The sequence below is a fragment of the Plectropomus leopardus genome, chromosome 8 (assembly GCF_026936395.1).
Source record: "Plectropomus leopardus strain MGB_pleo_1.0 chromosome 8, ASM2693639v1, whole genome shotgun sequence".
Classification (NCBI taxonomy): domain Eukaryota; kingdom Metazoa; phylum Chordata; class Actinopteri; order Perciformes; family Serranidae; genus Plectropomus; species Plectropomus leopardus.
Window position 1 is genome coordinate 228,501 of NC_142183.1, and position 18,964 is coordinate 247,464.

The 18,964-nt window shown below is 44.3% G+C and overlaps 2 protein-coding genes across 2 annotated transcripts in view; both read left to right on the top strand.

Moving 5' to 3' along the window:
• b4galt1l (DP-Gal:betaGlcNAc beta 1,4- galactosyltransferase, polypeptide 1, like) overlaps positions 1–15,570 on the top strand; it is a 31,096-nt gene extending 15,526 nt beyond the window's left edge. The window contains exons 3-6 of the mRNA XM_042493431.2: positions 7,223–7,410; positions 9,681–9,803; positions 10,434–10,538; positions 12,653–15,570. Coding sequence (XP_042349365.2) covers positions 7,223–7,410; positions 9,681–9,803; positions 10,434–10,538; positions 12,653–12,782 — 546 coding nt within the window. The 3' untranslated portion in view covers positions 12,783–15,570. The remainder of the gene's footprint in view (positions 1–7,222; positions 7,411–9,680; positions 9,804–10,433; positions 10,539–12,652) is intronic.
• An 839-nt stretch (positions 15,571–16,409) lies between these two features.
• slc44a1b (solute carrier family 44 member 1b) overlaps positions 16,410–18,964 on the top strand; it is a 37,611-nt gene continuing 35,056 nt past the window's right edge. The window contains 1 exon segment of the mRNA XM_088080693.1: positions 16,410–16,903. Within this exon segment, the coding sequence (XP_087936819.1) occupies positions 16,715–16,903 (189 nt within the window). The 5' untranslated portion in view covers positions 16,410–16,714.

Sequence of the window (18,964 nt, forward strand, 5' to 3'; positions counted from 1 at the left end):
GAGTCTGTGAGTCTGAGTCTGTGAGTCTGAGAGTCTGTGAGTCTGAGAGTCTGAGAGTCTGTGATTCTGAGTCTGAGAGTCTGAGAGTCTGAGAGTCTGAGAGTCTGAGTCTGTGAGTCTGAGTCTGTGAGTCTGAGTCTGAGTCTGTGAATCTGAGAGTCTGTGAGTCTGAGAGTCTGAGAATCTGTGAGTCTGTGAGTCTGAGAGTCTGTGATTCTGAGTCTGAGAGTCTGTGCGTCTGAGTCTGAGTCTGTGAGTCTGAGTCTGTGAGTCTGTGAGTCTGTGAGTCTGAGAGTCTGTGAGTCTGAGAGTCTGTGATTCTGAGTCTGAGAGTCTGAGAGTCTGAGAGTCTGAGTCTGTGAGTCTGAGTCTGTGAGTCTGAGTCTGAGTCTGTGAATCTGAGAGTCTGTGAGTCTGAGAGTCTGAGAATCTGTGAGTCTGTGAGTCTGAGAGTCTGAGTCTGTGAGTCTGAGTCTGAGTCTGAGTCTGAGTCTGTGAGTCCGAGTCTGAGAGTCTGTGAGTCTGAGTCTGAGTCTGTGAGTCTGAGAGTCTGAGAGTCTGAGAGTCTGAGAGTCTGAGTCTGTGAGTCTGAGTCTGTGAGTCTGTGAGTCTGTGAGTCTGAGAGTCTGTGAGTCTGTGAGACTGAGAGTCTGTGAGACTGAGAGTCTGTGAGTCTCTGAGTCTGAGTCTGTGAGTCTGTGAGTCTGAGTCTGAGAGTCTGAGAGTCTGTGAGTCTGTGAGTCTGAGTCTGTGAGTCTGAGAGTCTGTGAGTCTGTGAGACTGAGAGTCTGTGAGTCTGTGAGACTGAGAGTCTGTGAGTCTGTGAGTCTGAGTCTGTGAGTCTGAGTCTGAGAGTCTGTGAGTCTGAGAGTCTGAGTCTGTGAGTCTGTGAGTCTGAGAGTCTGAGAGTCTGTGAGTCTGAGAGTCTGAGTCTGTGAGTCTGAGAGTCTGAGTCTGTGAGTCTGAGAGTCTGAGTCTGAGAGTCTGAGTGTCTGAGTCTGTGAGTCTGTGAGTCTGAGTCTGAGTCTGTGAGTCTGAAACGAAAGTGTAAACTCGGCTCGTTGTTAAAACTCTGAACATCGATGAATATTTGTGATCAGGCCTGATGCTGACTCAATGAAAGCATAAAATCAGTGTTTCATATTTTTTAAAGCTTGATTTTGAGTGTGTGACATTAAAGTGGGCCCTAAAGGGTTAACTGTTAAAGTTCACTGACAAACAAAACTATGTTTTTTTGGCTTTTAACCCATTATTAGCATCAGCGGTTTTGCACTGCATGAACTGGCCTGGTAGCCTAACGTCATATGACACGTGCTTCATCAGCTGACCCATATTTTCTCTGAAATCCAAAATATTTCCACATTGCTGATTTATTCCGAATAAATAACAACGTCAAAGAGAATCCGTGAGTGAAGAACCGTCTCAGAGCCTCCACAGGGATGTGAAACAACCTCAGAGAGGTTTTGTCTCTTTGAGTCTGAGTCTCGTCTGTCTGAGGCGTGGCAGATCTCTTGCACGCCGTGGCCGGGTTCCCGTTGTCACGTCGCCCTGATGACGTGTTGTAACCTCTTTTAGGGTCAGACTGGAAACCAGTTCAGTCAGTGAGCTGAGAGGAGTTTACTGATTAACTCTGTGTTTCTTTATTGTGTGTTAGACGTGGACGCTGTGATCCGGTTTCACGCAGCGCTGACGCTACTACAACTACTGCTGCACGTGTTTCACATTAAAACCAAAAGAGGAAATGAATTCAGCCTGTTGAGCTGCTGGAGGACTTTCTTTGTCAAACATCTGTTAATGAACAACATCTGTGTGTTTAAGGGAAACACGGCTTTTTCGTCCCGTCTCTCTGTTTATTAATCTCTTATTACATATTCGTCAGCCAGCCTGCATCAGAGTCGACCTGCACGTCCCCGTCTGTTCTGCCTGTAAAACAAATGTTTGGTGACTCATCCTGCACGCGGGGGCGTTTGCTAAAGTTCAACCAATCCAACGAGCCTCTGAGCGATTAACGAGCACAGCCGTCACATAAAACCACAGTAACAGACAGACAAATGTGGAGAGAGGCAGGAAGAGACGTGTGTGCGGATGTGATTTATAAAACAGTGTGGCCGAGCTTTAATTCATTCAGCAGTGTTACATTACATTTATATCATACACGTTTTTTAGGCTATATCATGATACACGATACAAACATGGCAATATTTTGAAATCTGCCAAATAAGGTAATTCCTGCGCGACGCAGAGATGCAAAGCAACAGAATGAATGTTAAATACATTTAAGCTTTTTAATGGAAAATAATACGCGTGGGTCATGTTGTGGTCATGTTCCCAAACTCTGCTGTTAGCTCACAGCTCAGCAAGCCTTTAATTCTTCCAGCCTCCGTAACTCACATTATTCCCGTCGTCGGAGCAGTGAGACGACCGCAGTCAGCAGAAACACTCGTCAACAAAATAAAAGTCTCAGGGAGTTAAAGGGAGGAGCTGCTCTCAGTGTGCAGTGATAAAAACAGCTCAGACGGACACGCAGCCACACGTTTCCACTGAATGTAAATGAGCCGCACACCTCAACTCACCTGTCCTACCTGCCTGTGTGTGTGTGTGTGTGTGTGTGTGAGGAGGCTCCGTTTACACCTGTCAGACACAACGATCAGGTCTTTTAATCATCCATTAATGGTGTCAGTGACAATCAGGATGCCAAATATATATATATATATATATATATATATATATATAATTATATATATTCAGCTCCTCACTGCGCTGCACAAACACAGTAAATACCCGACCAGGAGTCGTGGTGCAGAGTAGTTTCTTTTTTTTTGTTAAACAATATTTTTATTGAAATTTTGAAAACAAGTATCAATATTTTCATGTTATTCATGTAACATCTTGATTTCAGTCAGTGATCTATGCAGAAGGACAAAAACCCCAAAAAAACAACCGTGTCAGTGACATGATCGTCCCGCGTGTCCTCCTGTTCATTATAAGGGACATTTCAAACTTTTTAAAACTTTTGTTGTCTTTAATGATACAAACATAAAATCAAAAATGAAAAATAAATCTATAAATATTAACAAAACACTATTAAAGCAGGCAGGAGACGTAACAGACAGAAATGAGGTGTAGCAGAAGTTGGATATGACAGTTGAGTGTGTGTTTCTCTGTGTGAACACTGAAGTCTTTCCCAAAACTCGGCAGGTCACGACAGGCTGTGAGACAACGTGCAGCCCCACCGAGCACAGACTGGCTGACTGTGATGTCTCTGAGTGTGAATCAGTGTGTGTGTGTGTGTGTGTGTGTGTGTGTGTTAGCAGCATGGAGCTCTGTGAGGTCTAACAGCAGATCAGACTGAGCGTGCTCAGATTAAACTCTGTTTAAAGTCTTCTTATCTGCTCTTTGTTTGTTTGTGACTCACACTTTGTTCTTCTCTCTCCTGTCTGTCCTCCTCCTCCTCCTCCTCCTCATCTTTTATGGTAGTTTCCTCCTCACTCCCTCCGCCTCCCTCGCTCACCCTGCCTCCCCCTCCCTCACCCCTCCCTCTGCACGTCAGGCGTTTCTGACCAATGGCTGTGGTCGCTGGAGACGTTGAGACCCGCCCCCTGCTTGGTCTCGGCCAATAGCGGTGGCTCTGGTAATACAGGCTTCTCTTTTTTTCTAGCTGCTTCTACTTTTCTTTGTTTCCTGCAGCAGAGAGCAGACGTCACTGACGTCAGTGTACATGTGGAAACATCTGCTCAACACGCTGCACGTCCTGTCTTCACTAACCTCCGCAGACTCGGCCGTCTGTCCGCAGTCACAGACAGAAAACTTCAGCACCCTCACACTACACTAGAAAACACACACATTACTGCAGTTTATATGCTCACATGATTACAGGTTATATACAGTACCAGGGCTGGTACAACATGCGTCTTTACTGATTCGGTACTGTCACGATACCCGGCTGCTGACTCCAAATATATGAGCAAATATCTGTGTACTCTTCTTTTACGTTAGACCAGTGATACCAAACATTTCCTAAATTCACAATGAAATAAAGTGACTGACGCTGAGAACTATTTTTATCCTTTCAGTGTCCATAAGGTGCATAAAACAGCATCAAAATAGAGCTTGTTGAAATCCTAGAAATTTCATTAAATTCCTAAAATCCGAGAAAGATCCTTAAATCCAGAAGTGTCCTAAAATCATGGAAACATCATAATATCAGAGAAATGTCCTAAAATCTGAGAAACGTCCTAAATTCCTAGCAACATGTTTGGGGCTGCTGACCGGCCCCTGGCCACATTTTTCAAAAGTGTCCCCTAAACGAAGCACACTGAGTGTCCCTCATGTAGACGATGGATAACAGTCCAATCAAAGTCGTCCAGAGACTGTTTGTCCTCATGAGACATGCTTCCAAAAACAGTGGACATCTCATGTTAGTCCGTCTCTGCAAAGAAAAGTGGTAAATAACCTAAAAACTGTGAATATTCCTCCGTCAGCTGGAGGCTCTGTGATATCTCAGGAACGCCTCCAGGGAACGCCTCCAGGGAACGCCTCCAAATTTGGCACAAACCTTCACCTGGACTCAACAATGAACTGATTAGATTTTGGTGGTCAAAAGTCAAAGGTCATCATGTGTCCTTCTCATTTTTGTGAAGACAATATCTCAAGAAGGCCTTGTGGGAAAAACGAGAGAAGAAGACCACGATGTGGCGTTGTGTTTGAGTGAAACGTGGAGGCGTCGGCTCTGTCTGCCCTGCAGGTGGTAAACAAACCTCACACCTGAGAGCTCGCTGTTGGGCGCCTGGAAACCAGCAGTGTGTTTGCTGCTGTCATAGTAACCGTAGGAGGAGGAGTTAATATCACCTTTTCATGTCAGAACATCAGGCTCTTTATATGAAGCAGCGACACCTGATCGGGTGTGTGAGCGACACCTGATCGGGTGTGTGAGCGACACCTGATCGGGTGTGTGAGCGACACCTGATCGGGTGTGTGAGCGACACCTGATCGGGTGTGTGAGCGACACCTGATCGGGTGTGTGAGCGACACCTGATCGGGTGTGTGAGCGACACCTGATCGGGTGTGTGTGGCCTCGTTCTCTCAGCGTCTGCACAAAGACGTCAGATCAGATTAACCCTCTGCTCTCCTGTGAGGCCTTCAGGGACTGTAAGCTCAGAGTAAATCACTGGTTCTGAGCGACTCAGAGCGACCTGGAAAACAGACGAGTCACTTCATTGTGTGGACAGCTTTAACCCTTTGAGACCCAGGTCGACCTCATTTCTCCTGAGCTGCTTTCAGACACCTTTCACAAGTAACTTTTGAACCCCGAATAAATCGGATGAACTCTTTCAAAAAGATGTGGAAAAAGGTGATGGATGACTTATCAAGAAAAGTCTGAAAAAACGCACAAAATGAAGATGTAGAAAATTATTTTTAAAAAAGCTGGGGGAATATACCAGAACTATATTTCTAATGATCGTAATTATACATTGGAAATGATTTTACTTATAATTTTAAAGCAGTTTTTCTTTTCTGTTCTTTTCTTTTTCTTTTCTATTTCCTGTTTTTTCTTTTTTGTAATTTTAATTGACTTTTTATGATTTTTTTGCGTATTTCCTCTAACTTGGCTCATTGCCTTTTTTCCCCATGATTTTGAAAGAAATCAGGCCAATTCTGCAGGTTTCAAAGGGTTAACACAGAGACGTGACTCCACCTGCTGCAGGTGTTTCACATGGACTCGTCCTCTCCTGGTGCAGGTCCTCGGCCTGTTTGAGGATGGCGCGCTGAACGAGAGATAAATGAGCCGATGAATCCACTGAGAATCCGTTTTTAGGATTCATGGATAGTTTAGGAACATAAAAGTGTTTCCACAGTCTGAGCAGACAGCAGCGTTTGTGATGAGAGCTGAAGTGAGTCTGAGTCCTGCTGAAGGCGGGACCAGTACAGCCAGTCTGAGGCTGTAACCCAGCGACGACAGTGAAAAGCAGTGACGTGAAAGGGTTAAATGAAGAGATAAATGAGGGGCATTCATCTCTGCTGTTTACAGTCACTAACCGTCTCGTCTCTGAGTTATCTGTTAGATTAAAATCCTCTCAGTCCGAAAGTTATTCTCTCTCTTTTTTAAATTATCGTCAGATCTCGTGTGCAGAACAAAACTCATATTCAGCGTTTGTCACTGCTGATAAATCAGCTGATTATTGTGTGATTGATCACTAAAATCTTTAAAACGCCACATGTAGTGAAAAACCAACTCTACACACTCTCAAAGTGACTTCTGTAATTTAGTCAAGTCAGTTTTATTCATAGAGCCGATTATCACAAACACAGTCTGTCTCAGAGGGCTTTACAGCAGGCACCCTCCCTCTGCCCTCAGACCCTCACATCACCGAGGAAAAACTCCCGAAAAACAACCCCTGTAACGGGGGGGCACAGTAATAATGGAAACAGACGCATGTCATAATAATAATTTACATTTGTAATTAATATTTTCCATCCTGTGGTTAAAAACCAGCAGAAATCTTGGTGCTGTTTCCTGTCTGCCGACCGTTTTTCTCTTTCTTTCCTTTTATTACTGTGAGATCTCGTGTGCGGAGCAAAATCAACAACTGCCAATCGCTCTGAGCGATGATCGGTGGTGATCCTTTTATCGTCAGCTACGTGCAGTGAAGAAAACTCGTTTAAGCGGTTTTTAAAAACTGAGCAGTAGATCCACATTGTGCCTTGTATGATATCTGGGTGTCATTTTGACTATTTTCCACCTGCTGATGTCATTTCCACTCGGTGATCGTCACAGTCGGTGTAATCACAGACGTATCTCAGACCGTCAGCAGCTACAAGAAAAACATTAAATTAACTTTGCATGTAGTGTGTCGGAAATAATTCATTTCCTGTGGTGTTTTTTTCATCTAAAAGCATAGTGGCATCATGACAAAAACCTGGCATTTAAAGGGTTAAGATCCTAGGAATTAACAGAGTTTTGATATTTATGATTGAGACGTGTTGGTTAAAAGATAAACTCAGTGAAAGTAGAAAATAATATTAATGTTTAATATTTTTTAAAGCTTGATTTTGAAAAAGCTCATTTTGTGCTCAGTGCGATTCGAGTGTTAAAGCCAGTGTGTGTATGTGAATATTTGGTCTGGAGATATATATACCGTATATATACTGTATATACTGTATATACTGTATATTATATGTATATTTCTGTGTTTTTAACCCCGCGTGTATCTGTGTGGATCAGGACGGAGACGAGACCTTTAACCGAGCCAAGCTGCTGAACGTGGGCTACACGGAGGCTCTGAAGGAGTACGACTACGAGTGCTTCGTCTTCAGCGACGTGGACCTGATCCCCATGGACGACCGCAACACCTACAAGTGCTTCAGCCAGCCGCGACACCTGTCCGTGTCCATGGACAAGTTCGGCTTCAGGTGAGACCGCGCCCGCGCTGTCAGGCGTCTTCGTGTTGGAGCATCAGAGGTTTTTTAATTAAAAGCTTCCAGTTTCTTTAACAAATGACGGCCGGGTTCTTCAGTTCAGCTGCTGCTCACAGGAAAGAGTGTGTGTGTGTGTGTAAGTTACAGGAAACTGCTGAGCTGTGGTTTTGCATGTTGTGACACCACAGAGGAAGAGATCAACTCTGGAAAGGTGCCATCTGCCAGGCTCCTCACTTCCTGTTTCCTGTAGACACACACACACACACCCTCTGGGTTATCTGACTTTAATTTGAAGTGCGTCCTCTCACTTCCTGTTGTTGTTAAGGCGACAGAGTGAGGACGGCGAGCTCTCCGTCCTCCTTCAATGTGCTGAGTTGTGCTGAAAGGTCAAAGGTCAGACGTGTTTTTAACGTGAACTCTGGTGCGATTGAGGTTTTTAAACTGACCGTGCACCGACGGTCCGCTCTGAGGGTTTCGGTGTCTGCAGCTGTCTGTTCAGCCGTTAGTCTGTGTTTCCTGTATTAGAGGCGGACCGGTTTTCATATTTGAAGTACCGGATCTAATTGGCCCGAGGTGATTTTAGGGAAGTGTGCGGACAGCACCCTCTGCCTCACGGTTCACGCTTTCTGTATCAGGTGAACTCGTTTAGCATACGGGAACACAAGACAACACAACAGTATGGATTTAAAGACATCAAAATAAAACACACAGAAAGGAGAATCCTCCGGATTTAAAACAGTATCACAGAAACGACGTCACAGAGCGAAACGCTACCGACCGCAGTCGGTGACGCCACCGACGGACATTTTAGAACTGCACCACGATAATCCCGTTGCCTCTCCGGAGCGTTCCTGCTCTCTTGTTTCCTAGTTTTCCAGGATCCCGGCTGCAGCCTCGGCCGTGCCTGACCGTGGTGACAGCCGTGCCGGTGCTGTGATCCTGCCTTTGGACGCCTCCGTATCAGCATGTGCTCGAGACTCTTATCAGCCTCAGCCTCGTCACAGAGTGCAATAATGATGAATCATGAATTCACACCTGCTGTTATTGTGATACTCCCCCCCTCCTCTCTCTCTCCCTCTCTCCCTCTCTCCCCCTCTCCTCCTCTCTCCTCCTCTCTCCTCCCCTCTCTCTCCCTCTCTCTTTATCTTTCCTTTTTGCCATGATGGTATTTCAGTTGTTATTTACATCTATCACTCATCTGTCCGTCCTGAAGAGGGATCCCTCATCATCCTCTGCTGCTCTTCCTGAGGTTTCCCCCTCTCTCCCCCCTCTCTTACAGGGGTTGTTTTTCGGGAGTTTTTCCTCGGTGATGTGAGGGTCTGAGGGCAGAGGGAGGGTGCCTGCTGTAAAGTCCTCTGAGACAGACTGTGTTTGTGATAATGGGCTCTATGAATAAAACTGACTTGACTTGACATATGTGTGAGAGTGGAGGGGGACTTAAAATAACAGTCAAAATTACATCATTTCTCCTCCGAACTGCATCTGTCCTCAGTCAGGCAGGTTTCCATCACAGATGAGTGAAATATATATATATATATATATATATATATATATATATATATATATATATATATATATATATAGTATAAAAACTCAATATTCAGTGAATGTGATAAAACCCAACATGGAGCTGACTGTGTTTCCTCTGAGTGATGTCATGTGACTCCTCCTCTGGTGATAACGTCCCAGTAACCATGGCGATGAATGTTCAAAACATCAGCAGCTTCATTTCTATTGCAGCCACCGCACTAGCCGTCATTATCTCCAATCCAAGGCCACGTAGGCGTGTTATGGAGCCGTGATGGAAAGGCGAGCCCCTCATACGTGGGAGCGGACACGTATGAGGGATTTCTGGGAGATGTAGTCCACGATTTCACAGAGGAATTATGGATTCAAAACTTTCTCAGAGTTATGTGATGCAATAACAGCTTTTGTAGCTCCTGCTGCATCATGAGGGAGCCAGTTCCTACTGACAAGCTCATAGACATAAGTGGGAGTTTTTTCAAAATTGATTTGTTTTCATTTGGCGTTTTCTTTACTCGCAGTTTATTTTGAGCAGTTTGAGGGTTAATGGAAACAGCCTATAGTGATATTTGCCCGTGTTTACAGAGAGACTGAGGACTTTCTGTCTCTCAGCTGTGCTAACAGTCTGCGTGTGAGCCTCGTTCCTCTCCTCAAATTTACTCCCAGTTTTCCTGTTGCAGTCAAAAGTGTGGTGATGTGTCCTCATGTCCTCTGCCTGTCTGTCTCCGTCTGTCCCGCAGGTTACCGTACAATCAGTATTTTGGAGGCGTGTCCTCTATGAGTAAAGAGCAGTACCTGAAGATCAACGGCTTCCCTAACAACTACTGGGGCTGGGGAGGCGAGGACGACGACATCTACAACAGGTGACAGTCAGGCACTGATCAGCGTGATGAACCCACAAAACACACGGTGTTATCGAAAAACATCACGACCAAAACCTGACACTTAAAGGGTTAAAAATTCTTAGAATTAACAATTAATCGAAATTTTGGATTAGGACTGATGTTGGTTAGAAAATAAACTCTATGAACGTAGGAAATCATGAATATATATTTGTTAGAGCTCGAGTTTTAAGAGTGAATTTAGTGAATCAGTCTTAATTTGTTTTAATTATTTTTTATGTATTTATTGTCGGTGTCCCTCAGCGATATTTTGTTCCAGTACTACACTGACTCATCACACAACCTCTAAAATGTCAGAGCCGTGTCTGTGTTCGTGGAGAGGGCGTACGTTTTGGCAGGACTGGGTTTCTGCCACCGGCTCGATTCAGCTTTCTTTCTCGTGTTTGACAGATTTCAGATTTTTCTGGGACACAGATTGAGGTCTACACAGTTCTGGTTTCTTCCTCAGTTTTTTGGCAGTTTGTCTGGCAGCTGTGGATCCGACACGCAGTTCGTGTTTGTGTTGATCTCCGGCTGCGGTCTGATCCTGTGTTGTTTCTGCTCTGACCTTTGACCCCGGGCTGTTTGTACTGAACCTCGCTCTGTTTGCAGGTTGTCCTCCAAAGGCATGTCCATCTCCAGACCGAGCGCCGAGACCGGGAAGTGCCGCATGATCCGGCACGAGAGGGACCACAAGAACGAGCCCAATCCTCAGAGGTACAAACACTCTGACCCACCGGATCCAGATCCAGATCCAGATCCAGACCCAGATCCACTAATCCAATAATAATAATTGACATGATTATATTGCACTTCTCTAAGTACTGAAACGCAGAAAACAAGTACGACATAAAGATTAAAAAATATTGAAGGCAGGGGCGGCACTGTTGCCTCACAGCAAGAGGGTCCCTGGTTCAAAACCCGGTTGGACAGGGGTTCGGTCCGTGGGCGGGGCCCTTCTGTGCGGAGTTTGCATGTTCTCCCGTGTCTGCGTGGGTTCTCTCCGGGTCTCTGGCTTCCTCCCACAGTCCAAAGACCTGCAGCTCAGGTGGATCGGTGTCTCTAAATCGTCCGTAGGTGTGAGTGTGAGTGTGTGTGGTCGTCTGTCTGTGCGTGTCGGCCCTGCGATAGTCTGGCGACCTGTCCAGGGTGACCCCGCCTCCCGCCCGATGACAGCTGGGATTGGCTCCATCCCCCGCGACCCTTACGAGGACAAGCGGTTACAGAAAATGACTGAAAGAATGAAATATTGAAGGCACCAGGTAGACATGGAAGTGATGACGTGTCAGATTTGGGGAGGTGGTGGGAGACAGGCGAGGGAGACAGGTGGTGGGAGGCGGGCGGTGGGAGGCGGGCGAGGGAGACAGGTGAGGGAGGCGGGCGGTGGGAGGCGGGCGAGGGAGACAGGTGAGGGAGGCGGGCGGTGGGAGGCGGGCGAGGGAGACAGGTGAGGGAGGCGGGCAGTGGGAGGCGGGCGTCAGAGGCTGTTTTGTAAAAGTGGCTGTTCTGGGTTTTTTCTTCAAGACTGATAATGGTAAAATTGGCTTTAAATTTCATTCTGAGTGGGATTAAAAAGTCTTAAATCTAACGTCCCTTAACCCTTTGAAACCAGTGCAGATTTGCTCAGTTTTTTTCCAAAAATGTGTGAAAAAGTCAATGAATAACTTAAGAAATTGCCCCCTAAAAAAGTTACAGGGAAAATTACCTGAAAGAAGAAAAAAAGAAGTTAAGAAAAACAAACAAGAAAATGACCTGAATACAGTCCTAAAGATTATATTAAATTACATAGCAAGATTTGTTTTCTGTAACATAATTTTGAATGAAAGAGTATATATACATTTAGTTTTCTCAAAGTCTTACCCTATTTTTTTTTTTGTTGGTTTTGCTTTTGCAAATATTGGGTCATTTTTTTATCCCATCTTTTACTTGTTTCTTGCAGTTTGTGGGACTTTTTCCCATGTTTTTGGAAGAAATCAAGCCTTTTTTTTCAGGTTTCAAAGTCTTTAATGTGTGTGAAAGGCGTCTGAGCGCAGCACAAGAACAGTGACATCCATCCAGGTTTCAAAGGGTTAATCTGTAGGAGCCCTGAGGCTAAACTTCTCCGATAAAAAAACTCTCCTCAACAACAAAATCGACACTTTTCTCTCCAGCCTGCAGCTCGACGGCAGCTGATAATCAAATAGTTTAGCACATATTTGCGTAGGAGGGAGGAGACAGGAAAATGCTGCAGAGTCAGTGTTCGTCACTGTGCTGACGGCGCCACCTGCTGCTCACATGATGCACACGTCTTTATTCAGACACCATCAGAGGGCTGCGCTGCTCTTAGTTGATTTCTATGTGGTTGCAAATCTTCTTTGTTTTAATTGAACTATTAATGAACTTTTCTATTTTATTGTTTTTCTCTTTCTTTTTTCTAACACTTGTTCGATTTTATTTGTCCGTTTTATTTATTTATAAATGGTTGTAAATCTTGTTTCTTTTTTTTTTTTTTTTTTACAGTTGGGAGGCTTCTTTGCTTTTATTTGTTGTTTAAAACTGTTAAACATATTCAGACAGTTTTCTGCAACTTCTTTTATTAAGTCAAGTGAAAATATAAATAAAAATGAATAATTAAAAACAGCTCCCTGAGGTTTTTCAAAGTAAAAGTTCCTCCAATGCTGACACTTTGTTTGCTCTTTATAACCAACTAATGTGACTAGTGATCATTCAAATATAACACTGATACAAACAATCAGCAAAATGCTAAATATGGGCTCCAGTAATCAGCCGGGCCGATAATCCGTGCACCTGTGAAACATGAACTCACCTGTTCCCTGTGTTTTGTCTGTCAGGTTCAACCGGATCGCTCACACCAGAGAGACGATGCACAGAGACGGGGTCAACTCTCTGTCCTACAGAGTGGTGAAGACGGAGAAGTTTGCGCTGTACACGAAGATCACGGTGGATGTGGGGAAGCCTTGACGACGAGCCGCAGAGGTCAGCTGACAGGAAGAGGAGAGCGGGACTGCTGCAGTAAAACCAAACGGTGCCTTCGGGTTCCAGGCGTGCTGGACTCCACATCAGCTGTTTCTTTGATTTTCCTCTTTTTGCACAGACTCAAACTTTGTGTCGTCGTGTTTTGTTTTTTTTTTCTCTGCCGGGCCGCCGAGACTCGTCTCTGATTGGTCCGTCAGACGCTGCTGCGACACATCCTGAACGAGCCTTTTATTTTGAAAATCAATCAGGGCTGCTGGGTCACATGGTGCGGGCCGTAATGGTGGAGGTGGAGGATTGTGGGTAGTAAACGGGGTGCGTTTAGGTCTGTCCTGATCCGGGTTCTTACCGGCTTTAACCGGCCTCACGGTCTTCTTCAGCGAGGGGGGGCGGGCTCAGGTCTGACGCTGTTACCGTGACAACAGATCCAACTCTGCTGATGAAGACTGAGAGACGAGGACAGCAAGCGGCCGGAGAGTCGAGATTATTATGGTCTGCTTTAGTTTTTTATCCCCGTAAGAAACCAAAATAATCCAAATAATCTGAAACTCAAGGGCCACTTACTGATTTTACTTGAGCTTTAACCCTTCAGTGACCAGATCTAAGCACACAATGATGTGTGTGTGTGTGTGTGTGTGTGTGTGTGTGTGTGTTAGTCTTTGATAATCAGGTGATTAATTGCTGTTTCTTTTTGATACAATCGGTGGATTCTGTGATTAATTTAAAGGTTTCCTCTGCAGGAATCGTCAATTACTGTTTGTGAAACCGAAGGCCGGCTCCAGATTTACGCTCGTTTGCTGTATTTGTCCTTTATCGGTGGTGTGTACATGATTTTTGTAGCCTCCTCTTAGATGTGTGCTTCTTACAGCCCGACACCAGGAGCCAGACTCTTAAAACTGTAGATTCATGACTAAAACACTCGTTTCCTGCAGTTTAGTGGAGCTGCAGCTACAGCTCCGTCATTAATGTGTCTCCTGTCTTTGTCCCACTATTCGATCAGCGGGGGAGAGTCCATTTATTGATGAGGTCTGTCCGCTCCTCCACAGCAGCTGGACGTCTGCCTCCTTTCAGCTATAAAGCGATATTATTGATCCGGTCTCTGATATCGACCCAATCACAGTCACAGCTGTTTATCTACAATAACTTCGGGGTAAAAAAATGTCACGTAAATATAATCACACGACGCTGAGCAAACTCTGCCTTCATTGATTAGTTTGAAAAAAATCAGCATCAGTTTATGCCTAATTCAGAATATTTTCAGCTCTTTAGCTCGCTGTCAGACAGCCCTTACAGACGGGGATCTGAAGCCATTCTGTCTATTTTAATTTGTCATTTTACTCCACTGAACGGCAGAGCTGCTGCTCTGCTGCTCTGCTGCTGCCTCTATCAGCTGCTGCTCTGCTGCTGCCTCTATCAGCTGCTGCTCTGCTGCTCTGCTGCTGCCTCCATCAGCTGCTGCTCTGCTGCTCTGCTGCTGCCTCTATCAGCTGCTGCTCTGCTGCTCTGCTGCTGCCTCTATCAGCTGCTGCTCTGCTGCTCTGCTGCTGCCTCCATCAGCTGCTGCCTCCATCAGCTGCTGCTCTGCTGCTGCCTCCATCAGCTGCTGCCTCCATCAGCTGCTGCCTCCATCAGCTGCTGCTCTGCTGCTGCCTCCATCAGCTGCTGAAGACAATATTCAAATATAGTCGACATTTACACTCAGATTAATGTTTTAGTTGGTAAAAATATGTTTTGCTGCTTCCACAGCAGGACATCACTTAGCTTCTGTATTGTGGGACTGTTCTTTATTTATGAGGGGGAATAACTCCATTTTTCCTTCTTTTTCCCTTTTTTTAAATTGTTCTTTTTCTTTTGTTAGTGAGTGCAAATGGGCAAAAAAAATCACAAAGTCAGGGTATTGATAGACAGCGTATACATGGGGGTAGATGGAAACAGAAATTTAGGCACAACAGGACAAACAAACTTAATCTTAACTTGAACGTTATAAATGTGTCTTTTATTGACATTTTTACTGAGCATTGGGTAAACTGCTAAAATAGGCGAAAACACAATCAGTGAGCCAAACAGCCTAAAAACAGTTTTTACGTCATTATGAGATCACCTGCAGCTCTCAGATCAAACTGTTCGCGGCTCTGAACAACGTGAGAGCTGCTCACAATCTTCTGTTAGAAATACCAGTTTGTGTTCGGGGAAAAGGCGTATGAATGTTTTTTGTGTGTATACATGGTTTATGCATCTGATCCCAAGATGTTACTTTTATATAAAGTCTTGATCTCACCTGCGCGCTGAGCCCGTAAACGTCCTGAACTCAGAAAATAAGAATACAATCACCAGTCAGACGTCCGAGTCTGCAGATAAACACATCCGAGTTTTTTAAGAACATTCCTGCAGCGCACATCTTTAAAAACTGCATCTTCAGCTTTCAGCCAAAACAATCAATTCATTTGATTGATTGTATCTCCAAGTGTCCTTATCAGAGCTGTGGGTCCAAAGACTGGACAGGAGCTCACCTGACAGACCTGCAGGTGTGCATCATTGATTACAGTGAAGATTTAATCTGTGTGTGTGTGTGTGTGCGAGCAGTTGTGTTTGTTTATCTTCAGACCAAAAATCGTCGTTAATTTGTTAATAAGTGAATGAATCGCCTTTAATGTGCCTTAAAATGAATCCAGTGGAACTGGGAGGACTGGTTTATCTGGTGGAGGGAGACAGTCCGTGTAAATGTACGAGGACGAAAATGTGATGATGAAAAATAAAAGTTAAGAACTGAACTAAAGTCAGAGTCATTTCTTCTCCAACAGCCATTCGAAATCTTCACCTAAAATTTGAAAACTAATCAGTAAACTGCATAAATGTCGTTCAGTAAAACTACAAAATATCACTACGCTGTAAAAGGCTTTTGGCTCTGTTATTGTTTTTGTCTTATTTAATTTAATTTTATAGATTTTTTAAAATCTTGTTTTATTCCCGAAAGTAATTAATTTTTTTTAAATGTTTTTTTTCGGACACTTTTGTTTGACTGTGTGACTGTAATTGAAATGTACTGCAATTCAAATTGGAAAATGGAAAAGATAAAAGTTTAAAATGCCAAATAATTACACACACACACACACACACACACACACACACATATTTCTATGTAAGCTTTTCCATTTCCCATTTGAACTTGATTTGAACCAGTTTAGTAAATGTGCTTAATAACTTTTCATGAAGACTCAAACTGTCCTGTACAAATGATAAACATTTTGTTTATTTTGTTTGTTTTTAAAGAGAAAGAAAAAACAAAAACAAAAAGACGTTTAAATGTGAAAAGTCTCAATATTCAGTTTGTATGGAACACACACACACACACACACACACACACACACACACACACACACACACACACACACACACACACACACACACACACACACACACACACAGACACACACACACACACACACACACAGACACACACACACACACACACACACACACACACACACACACACACACACACACACACACACACACACACACACACACACAGACACACACAGACACACACACATGCACACACACACAGACACACACACATGCACACACACACACAAACACAGACACACACACACACACACACACACACACACACACACACACACACACACACACACACACACACACACACACATGCACACACACACACACACACACACACACACACACACACACACACACACACACACACACACACACACACACACACACACACACACACACACACACACACACACACACACACACACACACACACACACACACACACAGACACACACACACACACACACACACACACACACACACACACACACACACACACACACACACACACACACACACACACACACACAGTGTCCAGCCTGGTACAACAGTAAACAATGAGACAAAAGCTCTCTGTCCTCTGCAGGCTGATCAGACCCACATTGCTGCTGTGCTCAGTCTCAAAGGAACTCCAGGACTCTGCAGGACTCCCCAGGACTCTCTGGGACTTTCCAGGACCCTCCAGGAACATGGACCCGAAGCGTCTGTCCTCGAGCTCTCAGCAGCAGGTTTATCTCAGGAAAAAGGTAAATAAAATATTTTTATTGCTCAGACATTGAACGCTTCGTCTTTGTTAATGTTGTTGGATGGAGACACAGTGATGGAAGTTTTGGGAGTACTTTTATGCCTCTCTGTACTTCTACTGCAGTACATGTATCTGACAGCTGCTGTTACGTTACGCATAAATATTTGACATACAGGAAACATAAGAAGCTTTTAAATAATGACTTAATCACAATACATCATAGTGTAGGCTGCGTATTCTATTCTCGATTTGAGTTTTTAATGCTTATGTACTTTTACTTATTTCAGTACATTTTTTACTTACTAATAGAGTACTTCTACACTTTGGTATTGTTACTCTTACTAATGTAAATGTATTTGAATACTTTATAACTCAGATATTCTTTAATCAAATCTGACTTGTCTGTGGTGACAGAAGTTCTCGGATCCTTTTAAAGTAGCTGTACAGCGACGTAAGAATACTGCATTAAGAAATACTGTCTGAAAATGTACTAAAATATAATGTATAACTGATAAACATCATTTATAACTTTCAGAACGTTTAAATAGAGATGTAGATGTTTAGAAGCTACAATAACTAAACATTTAATGTAAAACAAGCTCCATAATGTGACATAAATATGTTAATCTGAGAGCATTTAAAATAAAAAAAATAAAACTACAAACAAATAAAAATACTTTTAAAAAACTACAGAAAAACAACCTAAATACAACTATAAACAACTAAAGGAACATAAATAAATCTATGAATAAAGAAAACAATTAAACCTTCAAACAATAAAAAACTATTAAAATGAACAACATAAATAAAATTACAACCAGAAAAAACATAAATAAAACTACAAACAACTATAAAAACATTTTTAAAAAAACTGCAAAAAATGCAAAGAACAGATAAATAAAACTACAAAAATATAAAACATAGATAAAACTACAAAAATAGAAAACATAACTAAAACTACAAAAAATAGAAAACATAGATAAAACTACAAAAATAGAAAACATAACTAAAACTACAAAAAAAAATAGAAAACATAGATAAAACTACGAAAATAGAAAACATAAATAAAACTACAAACGTAGAAAACTTAGATAAAACTACAAAAGTAGCAAACTTAGATAAAACTACAAAAATAGAAAACTTAGATAAAACCACAAAAATTGAAAACATAAATAAAACTACAAACAAAGCCGTTGTTGATCTTGTTTTTTGGGGGAAACAGCGCCACTCCGCCGTTGACCTCCACTCAGCGGTCACCCCCGGCACTACACCTGACGCTCCGCCGGTAAAAACGTTTGTTGTTCAGCTTCTCCGCTCCGGCACGAGCTCCAAATGCGCATGCGCAATGAGATGAATGGCCGCTGCACCTGACGGCCCACCAGGAAGTGTGGCGGAGAAATCCTCGGCCGTTAATCCCCGCTCGGTACGGTAACCGGACAGTAGCATGCTCAGCGGGCCGGACCGCTCAGTCTGACCGTCGGGACCGTCTCCGCTCCGGGCTCGGCCTCCGGGAAGCGCCGCTGCGCAGTGAGTGCATGCAGGCAGAGCGCGCGGGGCTGTCCGTCTCCCCCCCCCCGCCTGTCGGGCTCCAGACCCCGCCGCTGCTCAGCTGAATCTCCGTGAGGCTCCGTGAAGCTCCGTGAGGCTCCGTGAAGCTCCGTGAAGCTCCGTGAAGCTCCGGGCACGTCCACCCTCACTGCAATGGGATGCTGCGGCAGCACGGAGGTAAGACCCGGCTCGGCTCGGCTCGGCCCGGTACCGTCCTCCCCCTCCTCCGCCCCTCCGGTGCCCTTCAGCGGAGCACCGGTGCGTGTTTGTTTTTGTCACCGCGAAAGGGAAACCGGTCCCGGGGAGCAGAGAGGGCCGAGCCGGGATTAGAGCCAGCAGCGGTAATCCAATTAGCTCCTCCTGGGGACCGGCGGGTGACCGGGCCTGTTACCGGGACATGTCACCGCTCCGGTTCACCATCGAGTCGTGTGCGGGCTGATCGGTGCTGGAGCCCGGGCCTGGGGGGTGGACCGGCTCGGCCCGGTGCTGCAGGCCCGGTGTGGTCCCGGTGTGA